The sequence below is a fragment of the Marmota flaviventris genome, chromosome 2, assembly GCF_047511675.1.
Source record: "Marmota flaviventris isolate mMarFla1 chromosome 2, mMarFla1.hap1, whole genome shotgun sequence".
Classification (NCBI taxonomy): Eukaryota; Metazoa; Chordata; class Mammalia; order Rodentia; family Sciuridae; genus Marmota; species Marmota flaviventris.
This window is the reverse complement of record NC_092499.1, coordinates 138,068,982-138,084,853: the sequence shown is the minus strand read 5'-3', so window position 1 is coordinate 138,084,853 and position 15,872 is coordinate 138,068,982. Positions and strand designations below refer to the sequence as shown.

General features: G+C 48.7%; 1 protein-coding gene across 3 annotated transcripts in view; it reads left to right on the top strand.

Annotated features, from left to right (window-relative positions):
- The first annotated feature begins 2,569 nt into the window (after positions 1-2,569).
- Acan (aggrecan) overlaps positions 2,570-15,872 on the top strand; it is a 35,816-nt gene continuing 22,513 nt past the window's right edge. For all 3 annotated transcript variants that reach the window (XM_071607354.1, XM_027921774.2, XM_071607353.1), the window contains exons 1-9: positions 2,570-2,639; positions 4,832-5,215; positions 6,250-6,424; positions 8,030-8,157; positions 9,744-10,037; positions 11,552-11,956; positions 12,938-13,112; positions 13,781-13,908; positions 15,249-15,542. In XM_071607354.1, coding sequence (XP_071463455.1) covers positions 2,570-2,639; positions 4,832-5,215; positions 6,250-6,424; positions 8,030-8,157; positions 9,744-10,037; positions 11,552-11,956; positions 12,938-13,112; positions 13,781-13,908; positions 15,249-15,542 — 2,053 coding nt within the window. The remainder of the gene's footprint in view (positions 2,640-4,831; positions 5,216-6,249; positions 6,425-8,029; positions 8,158-9,743; positions 10,038-11,551; positions 11,957-12,937; positions 13,113-13,780; positions 13,909-15,248; positions 15,543-15,872) is intronic.

Below are 15,872 nucleotides of genomic sequence, written 5' to 3'. Positions count from 1 at the left end.
AGTTTTTAAAGGCAGCATGTAAGTAGAAAAATCCTTAAGAAGAAACAAGGGGCTACTTCTCAGAGTTTGGGAATTTTCCAGACTTCCTTTTTGAAGGCCATGTGCCTCACGTGTGCATCTCTATGCCCCCAGCAGCACCTACACAGAGAGCTCTCATTTATCAGGAGACCAGCATATGTAGCATGAGTGGAGGACAAATGGTAGAAGGATGTCACACACCAAAAAGGCAGGAAAGGGTCACCCAGAGTCCTGGGTCCTCACGGTCCCTCCTGCAGGTGTTCCTAGGCAGCACAACTGCAACCCCCCAGTGCCCCACAGGATGCTGCCCTCATCTCCAAATCCATCTTGCCCCAGCCTATGGGGACCGAATCAAAAGCGACATCTACTGGGCCAACAAAGCCGAGGTTGGGCGCACCTCAGCTTAGCATGGCTCTCCGCCTCTGCAAACTCCCTTCTTTACCTGAGTTGCAAGTCCCCCACCCACTCCAAGGTTTCCTTTCCCTATGGTGCAAATGCTCTTAAAAGAAAATGCTCATGGCCAGGAGCAGAGGGCAAGGTAGATGCCAGCGCCAGTCCATCCGACAGGACAACCTGGTGACCATCCTCAGGCACAGGTCATGGAGGGCCGGTCACAGGTGTGCATAATGATTCCCATGTGCAACCACTTTGAGAGACTCTGCCCTGGCTAGTGGCTTGTAAATTTAGTTGGGTCTTCTCAGGGTCTACCTGTGCTGGTAGACTAGAATCCCAGTCCCAATTGTGCAGGGGATGCCCTTGACATGACAGCTGTCACTGATCTGTATACATGTCATGTCAGTTGTCCAGCACATGTCATGAGGAAGGCTTGTCTTTCTAATTCAAATGAAGTTGTGTTTGGGCCAGCAGGAGGGCTTCAGGAATCCTAGATTCCCATTTCTTTCCTAAATTATGAATCTGTTCTTCCCACAGCCCACTCAAAATCTCTCTTGCCCTGATATGAACCAGCCAAGTCTTGCCTGAAACCTTGGAGCACAGTCTATTCTAAAACATGTAGGATGCCTGGATTTTTATTGTTGTTTTGTACTGGGGGGTTGAACTCAGGGGTACCATACCACAAAGCCACATCCCCAGTTCTTTTTATTTTTTGAGACAGGGTCTTATTAAGTTGCTGAGGCTGGCCTTGAACTTGCAATCCTCTTGCCTCAGTCCCCCAAATTGCTGGGATTACAGGCATGCACCACCACGCCTGGATGGATCCCTGTATTTGAAGTTGGTGACAGGCTACGTTTCTATTAGGGACATTGGGTGACTTGTTACTTCTCTGGGCCTAGGGGATTGCATTAGAGTTCTCCAGAGAAATAAACCAGAGTGGGAGAGGGAGAGGTGTCTCTTAACAAGAACTCTCTTGTTGGGCGACTTTGTCATTGTGCAAACATCATACAGTGAACTTACACAAACCCACATGGTCAATACTCCACTTGGCCTCTTGATGCAATGAAGGGACACAGTGAAAACCAGATGTATGAGGCTGTGCTGATGTACCACAGCATATTGTTTTGCAGTAAACATATTTTCATATGTAGAAATACATGCTAAAATAAATTATAATTGAAAGTATTATCCAGGAAATAAAAACCAGTAATAGTCATTTATTAGCCTTTTTAAGTATTATCTACCACGCATAGCGGTATTGCCATACTTTTATACAACTGGCAGCATGATAGATTTGTTGACACTAGCATCGTCACCAACAGGTGAGTGACATGCTGTGCTATGACTTTTCACTACAATGTCACTAGGCACTATGAATTTTTCATCTCCATTGTAATTTTATGGGACCGTCATTGTATATATGGTTCATTACTAACTGAAATGTTATTATATGGCAGAGGATTCTTTGTGGATGTGTGGAGAGAGAGAGAGAGAGGGGATGAATTATTAGGAACTAGCTGCATGATTATGGAGGCTGGCAGGCCCCAAGATCTACAGGGATTTGGTAAGGTGGAAACAGGAGAACCAATAAGGTATTTTAAGTTTGGAAGCCTTTTGGCTCAAGACCTGGGAAGAGCCAATGTTTCAGTTCAAGTCTCTAGGGAAGGAAAAAAAAAACAACAGTGTCTAAGCTCACAGGTCACAGGAAAGAAGAATTCCCTCTTATTCAGGAGAGGGTCAGTCTTCGGGCTGTATTCAAGCCTTCACTGATTGGGTGAGGCCCATCCCTCTGGGGAAGGCTATTACTTTACTCATTTTATAGATTAAAATGCTCCTCTCACCCAGAAACACCCTCACAGACCAGCCATATCCTGAACAATGTTTGGCAAAATGCCCAGGCACCCTGTGGCCCTGTCAAGTTGATGCATAACATTAACCACCAAAGGAATTCACTGGAATGAGTCTTTGCTGACTAGAACATGGGAGGTTAGCCTTGTCAGTCCAATGCCTCTAACTAAACAGAAATCTGTAAAGGTTTTATGAAGAAAAGGTTCTTGCAGAAGGCCTCACACACCACCTCCAGCCTCCAGCCTCTCCTCCACCTCATATGCATTAACTGTCCAAATAATGCCTCTGCCTTCCCTCTTCCAGGTGAACTATGACCACTTTTCTCTTGCTTTTTGTGACTCTGAGGGTCATCACTGCAGCCGTCTCAGAAGAGGTTTCAGGTGAGGACATTCCCACACTTGTCTCATTTCCTCATAGGTGCTGAGTACTGAGTTCTGAGCACTGGTTATTGAACCTGGTGCTGCTAGTCCCAGGGACACAATTCCCCCTTTCCTGGCCTTTTCCTGGTCCTTCCCTTCCCTACCTACACAGTCTAATCACAGCAGGAGAGCACCCCTGTGTGTGTGTACAGACAACCAGGAGCTTCTCGGATCACCCAGCTCCTGGCTGCCTTCTAGCAAGGACAGCAGCTGGGGAGAGCTCCCAGCAGGGCCTCTTTCCCAGCATTCTTCTCTCCGAATCTCACCTAGAACTACACACTGAACTTGGGGCAAGAGAAGGGGAAAGCTGCCAGGGGAGGAGCCTCAGGAGCTCTTTCAGGAGGAAATGCTTGAGAAGCAGAGAGGAGTCCCCAGGGAATGGGAAAGGTCTTTGCCTTTCTTGGCAAAGCCCCCCAGCTCGATCTCAGGGGTGCAACAGGTGCTTGAGAATCTTTCTAATAATCAAGGTCTTTTACCAAGTGAACAAAACAACCTCACTAACCCTGGAATGAGCTTGACCCCAAAGTAGAATGACTCTCCCTTAGACCCAGATAAGAGGCCCTGCCCTTGGACCACACACTGTAGAGCCCTCTTCTTGAGGAAGGGGGTGTGTAGAGCCAGTGAGAGTCACCAGACTCTGGAGAGAAAGGATGCTCACAACTCTCTGCCCAAGAGGCACAAGCCACTCCCAGGGCCTGTATGTGTGCATCCTCCTTTGGGGAGACACAACCTGAGCACGAGTACCCCCTGGACCCAATGGAAGAGTCAAGAAGTGACTGTTTGCTTGGGGTGCTGACAGATAAACTCAGCCTGTGCATGAGATCCCCCACAGTGCAGAGTCCATGGGCCAAATAAAAGGGCACCCAGCTCCTCTTCCATCACCCAGCCACTACATCTAACGCAAAACTCTTAAGGAATTTGAATATGGAAGCTTAGGTCATTTTAAAGTTACCATGGTCAAATAGGAAGACACAACGTATTTTATTTAGTAATCTGTTAGTCTGCATATGGAGACGTATGGCATATGAGCCTCCATTTTTACTGTTGCTTTGGGACCCACAAATACCTAGCTCCTGGCCACCACCTGGGGTTGGTATGTCCACACTGGCAAAGTGGCCCACTAGCATTGGTTAAGAACTGTAACAACTGTGGAGCTGGACTCTGCAGTGGCCTTCAGCTGTCCCCTGAGGACCACCACTGTGAAAACCAAGCTGGTGCCCGAGCCAGGCGTTAAGATGGAGGTGTTTGTGGAAGGGGCTGGTGGTGACTGTGCAGACTTCAAAAAGCCGGAGCCAGACTCCAAACATTCCTGGCTCCCCTGTTCTTGCCCTGCTATGTATCTACCACCCACAAATATCTGAAACATTTTTTTATTTTAACCTGTAGGCTCTACTGAAAGGGCTCCATAAATTTAGGACTCACCATGAAAAGTGTTATTTTTTGAAAAGCTATGTCTCTCCCATTCCTGACCAGATCTTTTCCTTCGAGCAGGATTTGGTAAACACACTGTAACTTTCCTACCAATAATCTCCCTGATTTTTGTGGAGTCTAGTTCTATCCCATCCCCAAACCCTCCATCTGACTCTTTGCATACTAAATTGTCTGATCTCTTATGCTTCTCCACTCAGCCCAACACCTGAAGAGCAGAAGCAATTTGTTCCCCTTTGAGGTCAAGTAGAGTCCAAAGTGGACCTCCCAAAATGGGACATAGCATTGAAGTTTCGTATCTTAGCTATAAAAGCTCTGTAGAATTCTTTTACACCCCATAATAACTTTTTATACAGCAATACAAATTTTTCCAAAATCTTTGAGTCAAACAGTCACTCCAAGAAGATGGGTTCTGTTTTATCCTGTGGTTTGGTGACCCAGGAGTACCTCAGCTTGAGAAATAAGGAGGTGATTTCTGGCTGGGCCATGTCCCTGCTGTCCTCTGGAACCCTTTTCTGGCTCTACAGATTTTGTCCTGAGGTGCAGAAACCAGGGGTCTTGAGAAACATTGCTCTAGAAAGAGTATTGCAAAGCGTTCTGGGAGTTTCCATATGACAGGTCATCCCATCATAGACTCAAACACACTGACTGAATTGTGGTCTCAGAAGAGTGCATTCCCAGAAGGTAACAGGTCTGTCTTCTATCTCCCTGCCTCTCCCACACAGAGCATGACAACTCCCTGAGTGTGAGCATCCCCCAACCGTCCCCAGTGAGGGTCCTCCTGGGGACCTCCCTCACCATCCCCTGCTATTTCATTGACCCCATGCATCCTGTGACCACCGCCCCCTCCACTGCCCCCCTCGCTCCGAGAATCAAGTGGAGCCGTGTTTCCAAGGAGAAGGAGGTGGTACTGCTGGTGGCCACCGAAGGGCACGTGCGGGTCAACAGTGCCTATCAAGACAAGATCTCGCTGCCCAATTACCCGGCCATCCCCAGCGACGCCACCTTGGAGATCCAGAACCTGCGCTCCAATGACTCTGGGATCTATCGTTGCGAGGTGATGCATGGCATCGAGGACAGCGAGGCTACCCTGGAGGTTGTGGTGAAAGGTGAGGACCCTCACGGGGATGTCACTTCACCTGCAGAAAGGACCACAGTGGTGACCTCACCAGTGTGGAGTCAGGCAGGCTGCTTTCAAATCCAGCTCCTCCACACACCTGTTTGCCTTAGACAGGTCACAAAAACACCTCAGTTTCTTCCTCTATAACATGGATCTAGTGAAACCATTCTCTGTGGACTTTGGGGCAGGGTGGATTAAGTACTTCCTGGCCACAGTCACAAGTAAATGACCCTTGTGCTTTATAGCATCCTATGATCCCTATGATCCAGTAAGCCTTGTTGACTGCCCTTTTTGCAGGTAAGCAAACTGAGGCTAACTGACTTGCCTTAATTACCCTGGAAATGAGTCAGAGCAGTCTCCTGACACTTCACCCAAGTATCTTTTCCCTTCTCCTCCTCCTACTCCTTCATTCTCGGTTCCAGAAGCAAAAAAAAGGACTGAAGAGTCTTGGCCCCCTTTCTCTCACAGGGCTCCCACTAGGATACCTCCCAGGGTGAAGATGTAGGGGGCCCTGAGTGTCTCTTTCCCCAAAATAATATAGGATCCTGGGGTGACAAGAAAAAAATTATATGGAGGCAGGTTTTAGTTTAGTTCAAAGAACATTCTGATTATCAGAATCATCATAAGTATTCAAAAGGGAATGCCAGGCACAGTGACACAAGCCTGTAACCCCAGCCACTCCAGAGGATCGCAAGTTCAAGGCCATCCTTAGCAACTTAGACCCTGTCTCAATTTTTTTTTTAAAAAAAAGGGGTGTGGGGCTGGGGATGAAGTTCAGTAGCAAAGTAGGTTCACTCCTCCATGCAAAAAAAAAAAAAAAGTGGGGTACCGTATGAGGTAGCGATTCCCTGTTACTGTGAGTGTTCCAGCAAGATCAGGACCACACAAAATTGTGGAGAGGGGATCCGTGCCTCGACCTGGACTGGATAGTTCCTAAGGTCCCTTTGATTGTTTCCATAATCCTGGGAAGGCCTCAGTGATCAGAGGCTGCTCCTGACAGCTCTCCCGCCTCGTCTGTGGCAGGCATCGTGTTCCACTACAGAGCCATCTCCACGCGCTACACCCTGGACTTTGACAGGGCGCAGAGGGCCTGCCTGCAGAACAGCGCCATCATCGCCACACCCGAGCAGCTGCAGGCTGCCTATGAGGACGGATTCCACCAGTGTGACGCAGGCTGGCTGGCCGACCAGACTGTGAGGTGAGCTCACAGCCCCCAACAGAGCTGGCGTCTGGGCTGGGGGCTAGGGGTCAGAGGACATAGCACAGCGAGGCAGGTGCCTGGTAGACACTGAGCTCATGCCAACGTGACACTGTAGCCAGCCTTGGTTAGGGGCCACGGTCCCACCTTGGCTGACATGAGCACCCAATGTGTAAGACTAGAAAAACGCTGCACCACACGACACAGAGTTTTCCCACTTTATTACAAAAGGCTGTGTGTTTATATAGGTCTAAGGAGAGGTTGCAGGGCTGAGGTAGATAACAGGTCGCCCGTTTATTGGCAAGCTCTTCCATATGTCAGTTCCGGAGCCCAAGAAGTTAATTCTAATTGGGGCTAAGGCTTCCCACCAGCAGGGTTTGAACATTGGCGCCAGAGGGAACGTTTCGCGCCAGTGAAAGAAACAAAGAAGAGAAGGAGGGTCGTTAGACGCCATGCTGGGGTTTTTCTCTGGGATGCGGCTGCCGGCTGCCGTTATGTTTTCCCAACACAATGTCCCCTCCCAAATCCTTGCCATTCTATCCTAGTGGAGTGGTGGCTGGCTTGCCCTGGGTTGTCATTATCCCTGCCCGGTTTCCCTTTAACCAAGGTTTCTGCACGTTTTGGTTTTTTATTTTAACTTTGGTGTTTTATATATTTTTATAAGCCACCTTATATCCTTTTTGTTTTTAATAAGGCTAGACATGCATAAATGAAGCTTCTTTACATCTTTGGAATGCAGCCTGGGGCAGTGGATGGCAGTGCATGCAGATAGCTCCCTGCCCTCGGGGGATTTCAGTGCAGCCAGAGGCCTGTGGAGACAAGAAGTTCTATTCCACTCCAGTGGATCATAGCTTCAGTTCCTAAAGCCAGAAACACAAAGCATCAGGAAGGAAGCCATGGGAAGCAGTTTTGCAATCTTGGGTGGGCAAAGAGACCTTGGGATACAAAAACTACTAATAATCAAAATAAATAAACATACAAACAGAGACTACAGTCTAGCATAGAGAAAAGCCCATACCTTGCTACACTCAAATTCAAAATTAGACTCAAATTCTAGCACTGGCACCTGAGATCAATGTGACCTTGAACAAATTGTTTAAGATCTCTGGGTCTCAGTGTCTCTGGGTCTCTGAATAGCACTTGCCTCATTAGGTTGATGTGAGACTCAAATGATATAGAGCAGGAACCAACTATGGCCCACCAGCCAAATCTAACTCACCCCTTTCTTCTGTAAATAAACTTTTTATTGGGACCCAGCCACGCTCATTGGGTTCCTTATTGATTACGTCTGTTTGTGCTACTAAGGTAGTTAAGTAAGCATCACAGAGACCCTAAGGCCTGCAAAACATAAGATATTTACTCTCTGACCTTTTACAGAAAGTTTGTGAGCACCAAAGAGTATATGTTTGCATCAATAAATATTCAATAAAGGGGACTGCCCTTGATCACTAATAACAGTAAAAAACAGTTCACATATTCAGAGTAGACACAGTCAAATGTAATATTACGTTGCTGTTTCATCCTATAAGGAAGGAAGCTACAAGAGCCCAGGCCTTGGGCTTCCCACTGTCCCAAGTGACACTCCTCACTTTGGATTCCTGGCAGGTACCCCATTCACACCCCCCGGGAAGGCTGCTATGGAGACAAGGATGAGTTTCCAGGTGTAAGAACCTATGGCATCCGAGACACCAATGAGACCTACGATGTGTACTGTTTCGCCGAGGAGATGGAGGGTGAGTGTATCCCCCCACCAGGAGGAAGCTCGCCATCCCTGTCACCAAACTGACCGACACTCACCCCCCCCCAAGGGCCACACAGACCTGCTATGGGCCAGGGCACTAACTCAGGGCCTGACTCAATCCTTCTCTGCCATGAAGGAAGAGTAGGAAGGGCCTACTGGTCTGGACCCCTCCATGTCCACTTTAGAGAAGGTCTCAGTAGCCCTAAGCTTCTATAAACTGTCCAGAGTCACCACTGGGCACCAAAACCCTTGCTACAGGAATACTCACCTGGGACTCTGCCTCCTAGCCAGGACCCAGTTGCTCTGGTCAGCCCATCCCCATCCTAAGGACTGCTGTATCTTCAAAGCCCAACCCAGGGCTGGGATGTAACTCAGTAGTACATTGCCTAATTAGCATGTGGCCCTGATTCAGTTGCCAAGAAGAAGGAGGTGTACTGCTGGTGGTCATAAAAAAAAAAAATAGCTCAGCCTTATCACCCTCATAAGAGAGCCTCCTGTCCAATCCAGGGTAAGCCCAATGGACACCTAGTTTTCAGGAGAGCTGGTCCCTCAGCCACCTTCTTTCTGCTTCCCTATTGCCGGTCTCTGACCCTATTCCAAACTTTCCTGTTGGGTTAATTGTAGGGAGGAACTTGGATTCTTTGTTTTGTAAAGGGCATTAATTTTGGTCACAAGGGTCACACCAGCATGTGGATGACACTCCTTCCCCCATCTGCACCCATTTACCCTCTGGACATTCCAGACTCTGTCACCTCTGCACAGGCACTTACATACATACCACAGCCCCAAGCTCGCCGCTCCTTCAGGCTGGAGAGAAGAGCAGACATGGCCCCTTCCTCCATCTCACCCCAATAGTTAAACCCATCTATTAGGTAATGTGTACTTGTACTCTCACCTTTGTCTAACCAAAGATAAATAGAACTGCCAATCAGAACTGTCACTGTGAAAAAGCACTCAGAATGGTCCTGGTGAGTGGGTGTCCACAGCCCTACCCTAAATCTCCAATATACCCTTGATAAGTTTGGGTAAATATTTTTTAAGCTTGCAGGCCCCAAATTGTGCCATGATGGCCTCTTCACAACCTAGAGACCCCAGTTTGGGAAGCACTATTCTAAGAAGTCAAAGTCTGGTGCCTGTTTTTCCCATCAGAATTAGATTTTTTTTTTTTTAAGGATTTGCTGAGTGGGTAATCCCTGAGCTCATAGGACAGCTCCCCTAGTGTTTAAAAGTTGTACAGCAAATGGTGGGGCAAAGATGTTTCTGACCAGGAAAGATTTTCCTCCTGGATTTCCCATTACCCCACCCTTGGATCCACCCCTTGTGTTTTGGTGGACTTCTTTCTACAGCTCCTTGTTTAAGAAATTGACATCATCCTGCCCAAAAGCCCAGAAAAATATGGGAAATGAAGGGCAAAATCTGAGATACGGACGTGTGGGTGTGGATCCAGGATTTGGGGAAGTTAGAGACCAAACTGAGTCAGAGGACTAATCTGCAGGAAAGACCCGAATCTCTCTCAGAGGACATGGGACAGGGGAGGCAGGAGGAAGATCTTTACTCAGCTTGCTGTGTCCTTCACAGGCGAGGTCTTTTATGCAACCGCTCCAGAGAAGTTCACCTTCCAGGAGGCAGCCAACGAGTGCAAGAGGCTGGGCGCCCGGCTAGCCACCACCGGCCAGCTTTACCTGGCCTGGCAGGGTGGCATGGACATGTGCAGCGCCGGCTGGCTGGCAGATCGCAGCGTGCGCTACCCCATCTCCAAGGCCCGGCCCAACTGCGGGGGCAACCTCCTGGGCGTGAGGACCGTCTACCTACACGCCAATCAGACGGGCTACCCCGACCCCTCATCCCGCTACGACGCCATCTGCTATACAGGTGGGGCTGGGATTGGGAGCGGGAAGGGGACTTGCGCCAAAGAAAAGATCTTGGAAAGTGAGGGCTGGGTTTTACCCCTTGAAAAGGCCCCTGGGTACTTAACTCCAAGCTTTTGCCACCCTTACGCCCCTTTTCATTGGTTTTGAAGGTGGAGACACTGGAGGCTGCAGTGTCTCCAGTCCTTTCTCATCAGATCTTCACAGAACAGGGGTAAAAACATGTGCGTTAGACTCTGCGTTTTCTCGGGTTTGAATCACAGCTCTACCAACTACTGCTGCACAACTCTGGGAAAGACAAGGCCCTGACCCTCCCTCTGAGCCTCAATCTCATTATCTAATGGGGACATGGTGGTACCGCGTCAAAGATGATGGGGGCCTGTTATGAGGCCATGATCCCACAGGAGGGCGCTGTTATCTGCCCTTTAAAATTGCACTTAAAAGGAAAAACCAAGTGTTACTGAAAGAGTAGGAAAACATTGGAGAAGAGGATGTCATTTTTAAAAAATAGATTAAAATAAGTTTTTATTTTATTGAACACACGTTAGGTTGTAATTATAATTAATTGCTAATTCTTGGAGAAAAAAAATGAATAATATGGATGAGGAGCTGCATCAGTTTTACAACAGAATTAAATGACAACTCAGTTCATATTTCACTTCCATAGCCTGATCTAACACAAAGAGGGTAGTTTTGCAAAAATAATTCATATCCCCCCCAAAGCTTTTCTTATCTTTTTGATAATCTATCCACTCTCTGGAAGTATTGTGAATTTTCTCTTTATTAACTAACTGGCTTCTTTCTGAAAACGCCTTATTTGTCTGTGCCAAGGCAGGCAGTTCCCTGGCACCACCTTCATCAATTTCCTGATCTCACCTTCTGCAAGATTTTTACATTTTTCCTTCACAACTGACATAAAATGTCCCGGTGGACACTCAGTGGGTAGTCACAGATGGGCAAAATGGCAACTGCTGATGAATAGGAAGGGATGTCCTGGTGGGAGCTGATTTTATGAAAAGTAAGCTGGCAGGTCATTATCTTGCAAGTATCCATGGGTATCCGCACATTGAAAAAAACCTCAGATTGAAAAAAATGGGACAGGTATATTGCATCTGTTCTGAACATGTGCTGACATTTTTCTTGTCTTTATTCCCTAAATAATACAGTATAACCATCATTTACATAGCATTTACACTGTATTAAGGATTATAAATAAGCTAGATTTAAAGTGTACAGAGGATGTGCATAGGTTATATACAAACAGTATGCATTTTATATAAAGGACTTGAGCATCTGCAGGTTTCGGTATATATGGTAAGTTCTGAAAGAAATTCCCATGGATACCAAGGGATGACTGTAGTCAGAGAGCTGAGGATGCCCCTGCCATGTGCTACACAAGGTGCCTGGCACCCTGCAGGTACTCTCCTTCCCAGGAGGGAAGGAGGCAGAGTGAAGCTCATCTCTCATCCCTCTCAAGCCAGGCTGAGCAGTTAAAGCTCATCTTTGTCCCCACCCCAGGTGAAGACTTTGTGGACATCCCAGAAAATTTCTTCGGGGTAGGTGGTGAGGAAGACATCACCGTCCGGACAGTGACCTGGCCCGATGTGGAGCTGCCCCTGCCCCAAAACATCACGGAGGGGGAAGCCCGAGGCAACGTGATCCTCACTGTAAAGCCCATCCTGGACGTATCCCCCACTGTCCTGGAGCCTGAGGAGCCCTTCACATTTGTCCCTGATGTGGGAGCTACCGCCTTCCCCGAGACTGAGAATGGGACTGGAGAGGCCACCAGGCCCTGGGGCTTTCCTGAGGAGTCCACATCTGGGCTGGGCTCTGTCACAGCCTTCACCAGCGAGGACTTGGTGGTGCAGGTGACTGTTGCCCCTGGTGAAGCCGAGGTCCCTGGGCAGCCCCGTTTGCCAGGGGGTAAGTACCCACCTGTTCCGGGGGAGGCTCAAGGGCAAGCAGAAGGAACTTGGCCTGGGGACCCACCCCAATACCCTTTCAACTTAACCTGGAACCTGGGACAGCCTCTCTCCTCTCAAGTTTTTCTCTCTTGGTCTCAAACAAAGAGGTTAGAGCAGACCAGTCATGTCCACTCTTTGCCACAAATCACTTGCTTCAAAGGAAGTCATATGTGTAAAACAAGGTTATATGTCAAATAGATTAAAGTGCCACATGGCCCTAAGAAAAGTGGAGAGGAGTACTGGGGCCCCTCCCTGCCCATCAGGCACCTCCACAGCAGAGGCCCCCTTAGAAATCCTGCACTGGGTGACCCTGAGGCCCCTCCTGGTCTTGTCCTCCCTGCCATGACAATGATCCGAAAACTGGTCAATGGGCCAAAATCCTGCTGCTCTTATAAGCCCCATGAACTAAGAATAACTTTTACTCCCTAAATAGTTGAGGTGGAGGAAGTCAAAAGAAGAAGAATATTTTGTGATGATTGAAAATTATATCAAATTCAAATTTCAACATTCACAAGTGAAGTTTGATTGGAACTAAGCCATAGCCATTTGTCAATGTGCTGTTGATGGCTAACTAGGACAATCACAGCTGAACTGAGTAACAGAAACCATATGGCCCACAATGCCTGAAATATTGACTACCTGGCCCTTTCTAGAACATGCTTCCAGTCCTGTGCCAGACTGATGGTGCTCCACAGGCTTAGTGAATGTTTGAGGAATTGCGATGTCACAAAGCAGAGAGCCCAGCTGTTCCCCAAACTCAAGTCCATAAAGGAAGGCCCTTCTGGTGGTGTCCCTACCCAGGGGACTGGCAAATGGACCCTGCCATCCGCCATCACATCCACAGTGCCAATCCAACATATCAGAATGGAGGAGCTGGGCTTGGAATGGGCCTAGGGCAACTGACCCTGACTGCTCTCTCCTCTCCTTCTTCACCACCCAGGAGTCGTGTTCCACTACCGCCCAGGATCCACCCGATACTCGCTGACCTTTGAGGAGGCGCAGCAGGCCTGCCTGCGCACAGGGGCCGTCATGGCTTCGCCCGAGCAGCTCCAGGCCGCCTATGAGGCGGGCTACGAGCAATGTGATGCTGGCTGGCTGCAGGACCAGACCGTCAGGTGCAGGGCGAGGCGGGGCGAGGGCGGGGCGGGGATGGGCAGGGCGGAGCCAACCGGGACGGGACCACCCCTCTCCCAGCCTAGCAGCCTCAAGAGGTCTGGCCTAAGGAGCCACATCCTGCAGGACACTCAGCACAGTGGGCACCCTCCAGAACCTTCAATGCTAATTACTTAGTGATTCCAAAGCCACTCCCCAGGCATATTTTCTCCCCTAGGCATATTCTGGAAGGATGATAAGTTCCTATTCATGGAATCAGGAACATAAACAGAACAGACACTCTGGTGGTGCCCACACCTGTGGGAGAGGCAGAAAGACACTGCAGCCACCACCACATCCACAATCCCATCAAGTGGGATTTCGGCCTGAATTTCCAGGCAGGGGACATTCACCCCAAGAGACAGAGAGAGCCCCTGTTCTTGAGGACCCCCTTCTCAAGCACCCCCCTCCCCAGTTCCCTCCAGTTTGACCCAGTGTCCTTCCATGTAGCAGCTTCTCTTCTGAAGTCAGAGATTCCCGTACCCTTCCCCCAGCTGCTCAGCAAACTTGCTACATGAGAGGTGGCTCCTGGTTTCAGCCCATGAGACACCCCAAGACACGTCCTGCCTACATCAGAGTGACCCTGAACCCCAACTCCCAAAACAGGCTCTCATCCTCCCTTCATTTGCAGATACCCCATTGTGAGCCCACGGACCCCATGTGTGGGCGACAAGGACAGCAGCCCTGGGGTCAGGAGCTACGGTGTGCGCCCATCATCAGAAACCTATGATGTCTACTGCTACGTGGACAAGCTCGAGGGTACAGGCTACATTCTCACATTCGGGGCTCTAGATGGGCAGGGGACTGAGAGACAGACACAAAGAGGAGGGGGAATTGCCACCCACTCACTCCATTCCCACTCAGCCTTCCAGGTGGAAAGAATCCTGTTCAAGATGGCACAGCCCTTTCAGTGCAAGTCCCTCTTTCCCTCCTCGATGGTGCATGTGGTTTCCCCAGCACTGCAGGAGAGCACTCACTCCTTTAAAACACAATGAGTTCTATGAATACATAAATTAACTTGTTATAAATAAATGCCACGAAGGTCATAGTATCCCCTGCCTATGATCCCAGCCACTTGGGAGGCTAAAGAAGAAGGATTGCAAATTTGAGGCCAGCTTATTGGGGAACTTAGCCAGACCCTGTCTCAAGATAAAACAAAAGGGTCTGGGGATGTAGCTCAGAGGCAGAGCACCCCTGGGTGCTCACAGATAATAATATTAGATAAATAAGTGTTATATATTTATATTAGATAAATATATTTATATTATATATATATATTTATATTGGATTATATATTTATATTAGATAAATAAGTGTTAAATATATTAGATAAGTATTATATTGGCCTCTTATAGAATCCCAGTGCCCACGAATGAAACAAAGGCTCTGAGAAGTCCCAGAGTGGAAAACCTCCTTGACCCTGTCTAAACTAGCATTGCCAAGCTTATTCAACCGCAGACTTTTATTTTGCTTTATTTCATTTTATTTAATCTCAATGAACATCACCAAATTACTGTTCAACTGGAACCAATTGTAGAAATGCTGATGTTCTGGAAATTTTTCAGAATTAGTAATCACTTGATCCAGGACCCTGGGCACTCCTTGTTTATAATGAGGTTGGTTTTTTACCCACACAAGAGGCTTTTTTTGAGTATTGAATAAAACATATATGAAAAGTTGATTGCCCAGGTAGGTGCTGGGTAAATCCTCCTGAACTACATAGGCAGCTAGGTGTGGCGGGGGTGGGTGGGTCCACAGGAATCAGTATCCAGCAAGCCGCTCCCCTTAGCTAGGGCAGGGGGTCCCTGGTGTGACTGAAGAAGCCAGAAAGGAGGAATGGAGTAGAAGCCACTTCCCTGTGGAGTGACCTGCTCCACCCAGCTCTGCTGTGACATTGCCTTCCCATAGAAATCTCATGGAGTCCCAGGAAATCCCAGTCCCTTCGGTCACAAACCAGAGCAATTGGTCACTCTAGTTCCGGTGTCCTAGAGATCTAAGAGATGTGATCGGTGGCAGGTGTCCATCCTCACAAGCAGGATTGGGATGGCAGGGAGCGGCCGTGGGCCTGGAGGGTCACACTCCACCTGCTTCCCCGGCAGGGGAGGTATTCTTCGCGACGCGCCTGGAGCAGTTCACCTTCCAGGAGGCCCTGGAGTTCTGCCAGTCGCAAAACGCCACACTGGCCTCCACCGGCCAGCTCTACGCCGCCTGGAGCCGAGGCCTGGACAAGTGCTATGCCGGCTGGCTGGCGGACGGCAGCCTCCGCTATCCCATCGTCACCCCTCGGCCAGCCTGCGGAGGGGACAAGCCAGGTGTGAGAACCGTCTACCTCTATCCCAACCAGACGGGCCTTCCAGACCCGCTGTCCCGGCACCACGCGTTCTGCTTCCAAGGTATGAGCCCTTACCTCTCATCCAGCATCCCATTCTGCCTCCTGGTGACTCCCCGAGGCTGGCCCTCCTGACCCCTCTCCATCAATCTCCTATCAGAGCAAGGAAGAAAACATCCTGTTGGGACAGGGACAACTCTAAAGTTAGCTGACTTTAGGCTTTGACCCCAAGACAAGGCCATTCTTCTAAATTTTCCCAGAGACAAAGCAAAGTAGATAAAGAACTTTGACTGTAAAATTCAGCAAACCTGACTTTCAATTATGGCTCTGCTATTTAATAGCTGTGTGACCGTGGATAAATGACTTAACCTCTTCTTTTCTCGGCTTCACCTAT